Here is an 11311-nt window from a genome sequence, read left to right as displayed (position 1 = left end):
AATGTATTGATCTTATATCTTCAATCTCTTATATCTTCAATAAATATTTATTTCTATAGAAAAATGTAAAATATATTGAGTTTAATAAATGAGTTACTGATATTTTAAGTCTTATCATTGTAATTAGTAACAATTTAAAATTATTTACGTCATATTCCTTTTTACAACTTCTTGTAATAACTCAAGCTTCAATAAAATGTTCTTTTCTATATTCGTTTGGGTCAAAACATCAATAATCTATATCTCAGAATATTACTTAGAGTTGTTTTTAATAAATAAAACCCAACATACAACTTTAATGATGAAAGTTTAATCAAATATCAATCCCACAATACACAAATTATCAATCCAAAGAAGCGACAAGATAAATTCAAAATACAAGTGAAGTTAGACCTTTCTTCACATTTTTGACACGTTATGTCAAAATAAAGGAACTTTTATTAAAATAAAGGTGTCCTCTAATTTTCCTTAAATACAGGCGGCCTGTATTTTATTAAAAGACAAAAATAAAAGACGCAATACTGCGCATGCTTATATGTCAAAATAAAGGATCTTTTATTACAGGTCGACTTAAAAGACGTTGGCAATAACTCTCTAACGTCTCCTAAATTTGAATTAGAATCGCCCTTGTTTTGTGTTTTGTTTTTTTGGACTTGGTGTTGGTTGTTGGTTGTTCGTGGGCCTTGTTTGAGTCTGATGAGTGGTGAACGCGTAGTTATAAAATAATATTCGTATTGTTTGAGATTCATTTTATATTACTATATGTTAGCTATGGAATTTAAAGTTGAAAGTAAGGAAGAGTTTTTGGAGTATAACCAAAAAGATACAGAGAGCCAGCTAGACACATGCATAGATCTGAAAAACTTCAAAAATGACAATGATTCAGGTAAGCTAAGTAAAGTAATAAAAATTGGTGTTAAATAATGTGATGTCATCATCCTCTTGACTTTATCCCTATGTGGGGTCGGCTTCTCTAATTGCATTTCTCTACACAATTATAATTTGGGTCATATCAATATTAATCCCCTTTACCAACACGTCCTCGTTTCCCGAGGTCCTCTTTGGTCTTCCTCTCCATTCCTTACAGGAATATACTCATTTTTAATTTTATCACTCCACTCATTCATTTAAGTATTCTCATTTCCTAAACACGCATTTGTTGTTCCTCTTTCTTTTTCATTGCCCAACATTCAGATCCATACATCATAGAATCATAGCTGGTCTTATGGCTGTTTTCTAGAATATTCCCTTCAGCTTCATTGGAATTTTTCTGTCACACAACACACCACTTGCTTTCTTCCACTTCATCTATCCAGCCCTCATTCTACTGCATGCATCTCGCATCTATTTCTCCATCACTCTGTTATACTGATCCTAGGTACTTAAAACTATTGCTTTTCACAATTATTTCACCATCCAAAGATACCATTTATTTGTAGTGACTCCCTCTTTAAGTGAACATTCCAAATACTCTGTTTTTGGCCTACTGTTTTAAACCATTTTCCTCCATAGCTTGTCTCCACTGTTCCAATTTTTGTTCTAAGTCTCTTTCACTATTTCCTATTAAGACTACATCATCAGCATACATTAAATACCATGGAATATTAGTCTGTAGTTTCGCTGTCATTTGATCCAAAACTAATGAGAATAAATACGGACTAAGCACTGAGCCTTGCTGCAATCCCACTTTCACATAAAATTTATCAGTCTCTCCCACACCTGTCCTAACACTAGTCGTTACTCCCTCATACATAATATCTCTCACAATCTTTACATATTCACCAGGAACTCCTTTCTTATTGAGTGCCCACCACAGAATCTCTCGAGGAACTCTATCATATGCTTTCTCAAGATCAATGAATACCATATGAGTATTTGTTTCTTTATTCCTGTATTCTTGATAATATAAGCCAAATTGATTATTGGATATTTCGGTTACTTCACGTATCCATCTATCAATTACTCTCTCCCATATTTTCATGGTGTGACTAACTAGTTTTATAGCCCTGTAGTTTGTACATTGTCGCATATCCTTGTTTTTGTAAACAGGTACTAATAGATTATATTGCTTCTCCATTCGTCTGGCATTTGTCCAACTTCCATAAATCTATTAAATACACCTGCTAGCCAACTTGTTCCTGTCTATCACAATGCTCTTCATACTTCCCCCAGGAATATCATCTGGTCTGACTGCTTTTCCTTTCTTTATTTTTTGAAGCTCTTGAGCCACTTCCTTGTTTGTTATTTTGGCGACCATTGTTTTTACTGTCTCAGTTAACTCCACAGGCTGTGTCTGTCAAATTCTTCATTTAATAAACTGCCAAAGTATTTTTCCATCTCTTTTTGACATCCTTTTCGTGAATTAGTATTTTATTATTTTCATCTCAGATACATCTATTCTGATTAAAATCTTTTGCTTTCTTTGCTCTCTGTTCGGCTATTTTATATTGTCTGTGCCTTTCTAATACCTCACCTCGTAACCCCAAAATCACGATTGTTTGGGAGATAAGTAAAACTATTGCTATTCATACTCTCAGCAATAGGAACATGAGCTATTAGAAACCAATTTAATATAAGTAATGAAGTATGGCTTATAAGGTTTTTTGAACATGTGAGTTTAGTTTTACATTATACAAATCTGCAAAAAACGCATTTTCCAATTTTTGTGGGTTACGATGTATTAGAATGACACATAATAATATGATATATCTGTGGCGCTAAGGCAAAACCTGAAATGTCAAAAAACCTGATTTTGCAGCAGATGAGTTAGAATAGAATAGAATAGAATACTTTATTGGTATAGCTTTACAGCTGCCATCATAAAGATGGATATACACGTCAGTTAAAAAGTTTGCGGCGTCGTCATAATAGTGGACATATCGGAAACTAATTTTATCATACTGATTACATGGTTACGTTTAGCCATGTACATATGTATTGGTATTAAAAACGAAAAATTGATAATTTTTGATATATCGGGTTTTGCCTTAGTACCCACAGATATTATCTTTGTTTCGTCTTCCCTGGTATCAAGTTGATCATATAGGTTTGAATACACTTCTGCTTTAGCTTTTGCTACTGCTACTTTCGCTTTCTTTTTGGTGACTACATATATTATACAGGGTGAGTGGGAAGGAACGCGCCAAACTTTAAGACTGTATAATATACGTAAAAATAATCAAAAATACCACATACAATTTTTTTTTAATTATTGTATTGTATTAATATTAACAAAAAACATATATTGTAATAATGTATATTAATTGTGTAAATTGGCTGAAAGACTTCGGTCGATGGCCTTTTGGTACATTGTATCAATAAAGTATGTCTCTCTCTCTAATCAAAAATAACTCATATGTTGTTATTCGATTTTCATTGGTTTCCGAGATACAGGGTGTTAAAATTTTTATTATGAACTGACGATTTATTTATTGCTCTACAACCGGTTGAGGTGTGCAATTGAAATTTGGTGGGTTTTAGTACATAGTTATTGTGCATGTTTTGACATACAATTAAGAATCTTATATTCACCATTGGCACGCGTATGGGTGAGTTTGAAAACTTTTAAACATAAAAATGGTAGGTACCCCAGTGAAATATTTCAAAATAAAAATCATTCTTGAATTCCTCGTTCAATTTGTGAAAAAAATGCAAAGAATAAAACATCTTAACGCTTACCAATACTTTGTAAGCGTTAAGATATTTTTTTTTGCATGAAAACGAAGCGTCTTATGAGCAAACATGAAGATAGATGGTTTGTCAGAAATTGAACAGGGAATACAAAATTAATTTTTAATTTGAAATATCTCAGTAGCATACTATTTTTTTTTCTTAAAAAAATTTCAGACACTTATCCGTACGCGTGCCAATAGTGAATATAAAATTCTTAATTTATTTATTTATTTATTAAATAGACGGGATCACCCCATTACAGCATTATAATAACATTATATTTTTAATCTAATTTATCTTATAACTACACTTTAAAATACAATAAGTACTTAGAAATGAGGCATTCAGCGCCAAACTGACTTAAGCGACAAAAAGTATCAACTTGTGATTTCTTTTCTATCGGCTTCTGTGAGAGTTAAATTATGGCGCCAAATTGGTAGAAACGACAATAACAAGCGAGAATATTATTATTTTATTAAAAATTCATTTTAGCAACATTGACAAAACGTGTTCGTTTGATGCCAAGCCAAACTGACTTAAGTGCCACACTCCATGTGATTATTGTAATCACATTCACAATTGCAGTGATTTATTGATTCGCTGGTTGTGTTTTATTAATAAATTGTCGAGTTTTAAGAGCAGCACTAATAAAATCTTAAATATTTGTTCTTCAATGTGTAGTTCAGTTATCACTTCTGGTAAGTTTATTTATTAAGCATTCTTATGTTATTTTAGATGTTGAAGATCTTGTAGGTCATGTGAATGGATTCGTTTTAATAAAAATGTTTCTATCAAGAATTTATTTTGTTCAGGTGTAATAAATAAAAAGTAATTTTCGATAAACTTTACTAAAACAACTTTGAAGTTATTATTTTATGATTTTATCTAATTTATCATCAACATTTAAAATTAGCTATCACAGCTAAATATACGACTATTTTTACCGCATAGATCTATTTATTCACAACGAAAACGTCCAAACCTATAAAAGCTTATTTTTTTTTTTTTTTTTTTTTCCCTGGAAGCCGTCTGTTGTGAACCGGTTGTACTGCAGCCACTTGGCTTATTGTACATCTTCCATTGTTTATGAAACCCATTCCAGAATTCTGGAACCCTGTACCAGCTTGTACAGGTCTAGTGGGTGGGTGCCATATAATTTTGGAGTCATTTCGATGTCTCCGAAAAGTGTTTGCCGCCTCCGATCCAATGCCTCACAGTCATGCAAAATATGGTTGACTGTTTCAGGTTCTCTGTTACAGAGTCTGCAGCTCAAGTCTCCATGAAACAGCCCCATTGTATGCAGGTGACCCTTAACTGGCGCATGTCCAGTGAGGAAACCTGTTATGACTCTGAGCTGATTCCTGCTTGTTTTCAGCAGTAACTCAGCTCTACTAGCACATGTCCGTCCGATATACATCTTGCCATGTGTTTGACCGGGTACACTCTCCCAGTGTGAGTTGTGTTGGCTTCGGATCCAGGCTTTTTTTCGTTCGCGGACGGTGCTTTTTGGCACTCCTACGGCCGGCTCTGGACCCAGGTATTTTGTAGCTGATGCTCTCTTGGCAAATGCATCAGCTCTTTCATTGCCGTATATGCCCCGATGACCTGGAACCCATACCAGTATAACACTGTTATGTTGTGCCAGTCTATCAAGTTCTTGTCGACATTCCCACACCAGCCTAGAGTTCACCTTAGGGCATTGATTATAAATATTCCTCTAGATAGCTCACCTCTTGGTAACCGAAAGACGTATCAACAACTAGATGGCGCTACTCGAACACCGTATCGAGATTTCTCATTCCCTCTCTGACTTGCGAGGAGGTAGGAGTAGTGTCAGGGCCGAACTTACCCCATAGGTGTATTATCTGTGACAAGTGTTGTGACAAGTTATAGCAAAATTAAAAAAAAAGGACTCACATTTTAGATAAAATGGACTCTGTAACGCATAATTGTGTTCACGCGGGATGTTTTGAAAGAAACGATGGAACAAATAATAATATATCTTTCTTTAAATTTCCCCTGAAAGACGTATAGTCCATTCTTTCACGGTTTTTGGTCTAGATTTTAAAGAACCGCTTGGATTGACATGAAATTTGTGCCGATGTGTGCTTTTTCCCTGGAGTGACTTTCACCCCCTCTTTTGGGTGAAAAAATATATGTCCAAAATAAGTCCAGAAATGGGTAAACTGACTAATTTTAAGTAACTTTTGTTCTATAGAGCTTTATTATTCTATTAGTTCTGTTAGATAATTATGACAGGTGATAAATAGCAGTCTGATTTTTGCATGAGAGTTTAATCTCTGTTCGGAGAGTTTAAGTCTATTCTGTCGGACAAAATAAATGTGCCGTTTTCGTGGTCTGACCGTTCCAAATTTTTAAGCTGTTCCACAATTAAAACTGCCCCTGTTCCAGTGTTCCCATATATCAAAGTTTGTCTGACTAGACATCCTTAAGCTATTAACAAATTTTCAGCTTGCTATTAATCAACTTTTTTCTTCATACGCGGGATCCAGACCTATAAGTATTTTGTCGAAAAAAACGTTCTTAGCAAAATTATAGCCTATAAAAAAGTAAAAAAAATGTTGTACGCGTTAGGTCTCTGGATCTCGTAGAACCAGAGTTATAGCCAATGAAAAATAGATTTATATTCACCAAGTTTCAAATAGAATATTTCGACGAGAAATATCCAAAAAATTAAGCACTTTTTGGGGAAAACCCATTATAACTTTTTTAAAGTGTTTAAAAAAAACTTTATTTTTGTTTTTACAAAAAGTTTAGCATTAAATTTAAGCAAGTTACGCTCAAAATAAAGTTGGTCCCTTGTGTTTTTGCAAAAAAAAATCGGGAGGACCACCCCCTAATTAGCAACTTAAATGAAATTAATCATCACCGCTCCAAAAATTATTTTACTTATGTTGTGTTTATATGATCTGTAAAGTAAAATTTTTAAAAATTTAAATTTTGAAAAATATGTTTTTTTCAAAATAACTTAAAAATTGTTAGAGATACCAAAAACCTCGAAAAACAAAAATAGTCATATTTGCTTTTCTGAATATCATGTATTTTTTTATTTTTCTGTTAGACAAAAATTGATTAAGATTTGGTGTTACTAAATTTGCATACATTCGTGATCAGTGACTCGTTCAACCCCTTTTAACTACAGCCCTTTCAATAATAAGGACTTTGAACCGATGAAACTTACAGATCATATAAACAATATATATACAAGTCAAGAAACTTGTGAAGTCGTAACGATTAAGTTCAATTAATATGCTAATTAGGGGGTGATTTTCTCGATTTTTTTACCAAAACCAAAAGGGACTAACTTTATTTTGAGCGTAACTTGTTTAATTTTGATGCTAGAATTTTTTTTTTATAAAACAAAAATGAAGATTTTTAAACACTTTAAATAAGTTGTAATGAGTTTTCCCCGAAATGTGCTTCATTTTTGTTATTTCACGTTAAAATATTCCATTTGGGATTTGACGAATATGAACCTATTTTTCATTAGCTATAACTCTGCTTCTACTAGGTGTAGAGACGTGATATATACACCATTTTTTTAAATTTTTTACAGGCTATATTTTTGCTAAGAATGTTTTTTCGACAAAAACTTACTATTTGAGTTATTTGCGAAAAACCGTCTAAAAGCGTGGTTATTTTGTTGAAAAAATTAACATAGTCACTGCCAAATAACTCGAAAAGTATTGACTTAGTGAAAAAACTCTATAGAACAAAAGTTACTTAAAATTAGCCAGTTTATCCATTTCCTGATTTTCTTTGGACGAATATTTTTTCACCCATAAGAGGGGGTGAAAACCACCCCCACGGCAAAAGCACATCTCGACACAATATCACTTTTTTTCTTTGACTTGTTTGCTATGTGTATGCCAAATTTCATGTCAATCCAAGCGGTTCTTTAAAATTTAGAGGTTTTGCAATATTTTACCTTTAAAGAACGGACTAGTAGAGCGCACAAAAATTTGGCAAAAAAACTGTGGAAATATTGATATTATATTAATGGATATCAGTGACCTAAAACAGAGGGTAATTTGTCAGCATCATTACGCAGTGGAACATATTTACCAAAGTGGCCAAACAAAGTTATTAGGGAAAAATGCTGTTCCTCTAAAATTTGTACAGTTAGCAACTGATTAAGGTGAGTACTCAACTTTGGAAATATTTTTATGTTTAAATCTAAACGGGAACTGGTGTATGTTTTCAAAAGACTGATAGTGTGTAAATAAATTTATTAAATCAGCTAAGTACTTTCAGCATATTATGCCATCATCAGAGCTATCGTCTTATAGGTGTAAAAACCTCAAAAGAAGAGAAAACTTCGAACAAACACATTCTTTAGTTTAAAATAAACCCAGGGATATAACCACTGGTTAGGGTAAAAACCCTTAAATTTAAACTCCTTTAAGGGTTTTTACCCTAACCAGTGGTTATATCCCTGGGTTTATTTTAAACTAAAGAATGTGTTTGTTCGAAGTTTTCTCTTCTTTTGGGGTTTTTACACCTATAAGACGATAGCTCTGATGATGGCATAATATGCTGAAAGTACTTAGCTGATTTAATAAATTTATTTACACACTATCAGTCTTTTGAAAACATACACCAGTTCCCGTTTAGATTTAAACATAAAAATATTTCCAAAGTTGAGTACTCACCTTAATCAGTTGCTAACTGTACAAATTTTAGAGGAACAGCATTTTTCCCTAATAACTTTGTTTGGCCACTTTGGTAAATATGTTCCACTGCGTAATGATGCTGACAAATTACCCTCTGTTTTAGGTCACTGATATCCATTAATATAATATCAATATTTCCACAGTTTTTTTGCCAAATTTTTGTGCGCTCTACTAGTCCGTTCTTTAAAGGTAAAATATTGCAAAACCTCTAAATTTTAAAGAACCGCTTGGATTGACATGAAATTTGGCATACACATAGCAAACAAGTCAAAGAAAAAAAGTGATATTGTGTCGAGATGTGCTTTTGCCGTGGGGGTGGTTTTCACCCCCTCTTATGGGTGAAAAAATATTCGTCCAAAGAAAATCAGGAAATGGATAAACTGGCTAATTTTAAGTAACTTTTGTTCTATAGAGTTTTTTCACTAAGTCAATACTTTTCGAGTTATTTGGCAGTGACTATGTTAATTTTTTCAACAAAATAACCACGCTTTTAGACGGTTTTTCGCAAATAACTCAAATAGTAAGTTTTTGTCGAAAAAACATTCTTAGCAAAAATATAGCCTGTAAAAAATTTAAAAAAATGGTGTATATATCACGTCTCTACACCTAGTAGAAGCAGAGTTATAGCTAATGAAAAATAGGTTCATATTCGTCAAATCCCAAATGGAATATTTTAACGTGAAATAACAAAAATGAAGCACATTTCGGGGAAAACTCATTACAACTTATTTAAAGTGTTTAAAAATCTTCATTTTTGTTTTATAAAAAAAAAATTCTAGCATCAAAATTAAACAAGTTACGCTCAAAATAAAGTTAGTCCCTTTTGGTTTTGGTAAAAAAATCGAGAAAATCACCCCCTAATTAGCATATTAATTGAACTTAATCGTTACGACTTCACAAGTTTCTTGACTTGTATATATATTGTTTATATGATCTGTAAGTTTCATCGGTTCAAAGTCCTTATTATTGAAAGGGCTGTAGTTAAAAGGGGTTGAACGAGTCACTGATCACGAATGTATGCAAATTTAGTAACACCAAATCTTAATCAATTTTTGTCTAACAGAAAAATAAAAAAATACATGATATTCAGAAAAGCAAATATGACTATTTTTGTTTTTCGAGGTTTTTGGTATCTCTAACAATTTTTAAGTTATTTTGAAAAAAACATATTTTTCAAAATTTAAATTTTTAAAAATTTTACTTTACAGATCATATAAACACAACATAAGTAAAATAATTTTTGGAGCGGTGATGATTAATTTCATTTAAGTTGCTAATTAGGGGGTGGTCCTCCCGATTTTTTTTTGCAAAAACACAAGGGACCAACTTTATTTTGAGCGTAACTTGCTTAAATTTAATGCTAAACTTTTTGTAAAAACAAAAATAAAGTTTTTTTTAAACACTTTAAAAAAGTTATAATGGGTTTTCCCCAAAAAGTGCTTAATTTTTTGGATATTTCTCGTCGAAATATTCTATTTGAAACTTGGTGAATATAAATCTATTTTTCATTGGCTATAACTCTGGTTCTACGAGATCCAGAGACCTAACGCGTACAACATTTTTTTTACTTTTTTATAGGCTATAATTTTGCTAAGAACGTTTTTTTCGACAAAATACTTATAGGTCTGGATCCCGCGTATGAAGAAAAAAGTTGATTAATAGCAAGCTGAAAATTTGTTAATAGCTTAAGGATGTCTAGTCAGACAAACTTTGATATATGGGAACACTGGAACAGGGGCAGTTTTAATTGTGGAACAGCTTAAAAATTTGGAACGGTCAGACCACGAAAACGGCACATTTATTTTGTCCGACAGAATAGACTTAAACTCTCCGAACAGAGATTAAACTCTCATGCAAAAATCAGACTGCTATTTATCACCTGTCATAATTATCTAACAGAACTAATAGAATAATAAAGCTCTATAGAACAAAAGTTACTTAAAATTAGTCAGTTTACCCATTTCTGGACTTATTTTGGACATATATTTTTTCACCCAAAAGAGGGGGTGAAAGTCACTCCAGGGAAAAAGCACACATCGGCACAAATTTCATGTCAATCCAAGCGGTTCTTTAAAATCTAGACCAAAAACCGTGAAAGAATGGACTATACGTCTTTCAGGGGAAATTTAAAGAAAGATATATTATTATTTGTTCCATCGTTTCTTTCAAAAGCTTTCATTAGCTATAACTCTGCTTCTACTAGGTGTAGAGACGTGATATATACACCATTTTTTTAAATTTTTTACAGGCTATATTTTTGCTAAGAATGTTTTTTCGACAAAAACTTACTATTTGAGTTATTTGCGAAAAACCGTCTAAAAGCGTGGTTATTTTGTTGAAAAAATTAACATAGTCACTGCCAAATAACTCGAAAAGTATTGACTTAGTGAAAAAACTCTATAGAACAAAAGTTACTTAAAATTAGCCAGTTTATCCATTTCCTGATTTTCTTTGGACGAATATTTTTTCACCCATAAGAGGGGGTGAAAACCACCCCCACGGCAAAAGCACATCTCGACACAATATCACTTTTTTTCTTTGACTTGTTTGCTATGTGTATGCCAAATTTCATGTCAATCCAAGCGGTTCTTTAAAATTTAGAGGTTTTGCAATATTTTACCTTTAAAGAACGGACTAGTAGAGCGCACAAAAATTTGGCAAAAAAACTGTGGAAATATTGATATTATATTAATGGATATCAGTGACCTAAAACAGAGGGTAATTTGTCAGCATCATTACGCAGTGGAACATATTTACCAAAGTGGCCAAACAAAGTTATTAGGGAAAAATGCTGTTCCTCTAAAATTTGTACAGTTAGCAACTGATTAAGGTGAGTACTCAACTTTGGAAATATTTTTATGTTTAAATCTAAACGGGAACTGGTGTATGTTTTCAAAAGACTGATAGTGTGTAAATAAATTTATTAAATCAGCTAAGTACTTTCA

General features: G+C 32.4%; 1 protein-coding gene across 4 annotated transcripts in view; it reads left to right on the top strand.

The window, feature by feature from the left end:
- The first annotated feature begins 575 nt into the window (after positions 1–575).
- The window catches only part of LOC126886900 (zinc finger protein 239-like), an 89819-nt gene continuing 79083 nt past the window's right edge, over positions 576–11311 (top strand). For all 4 annotated transcript variants that reach the window (XM_050654036.1, XM_050654034.1, XM_050654037.1 and 1 more), the window contains exon 1: positions 576–886. In XM_050654036.1, the coding sequence (XP_050509993.1) occupies positions 763–886 (124 nt within the window). In that variant the 5' untranslated portion in view covers positions 576–762. The remainder of the gene's footprint in view (positions 887–11311) is intronic.

This window comes from Diabrotica virgifera, chromosome 6, assembly GCF_917563875.1.
Source record: "Diabrotica virgifera virgifera chromosome 6, PGI_DIABVI_V3a".
In the NCBI taxonomy this organism is placed as follows: domain Eukaryota; kingdom Metazoa; phylum Arthropoda; class Insecta; order Coleoptera; family Chrysomelidae; genus Diabrotica; species Diabrotica virgifera.
The sequence above is the reverse complement of the archived record's forward strand: the minus strand, read 5'-3'. Positions and strand labels throughout refer to the sequence as shown.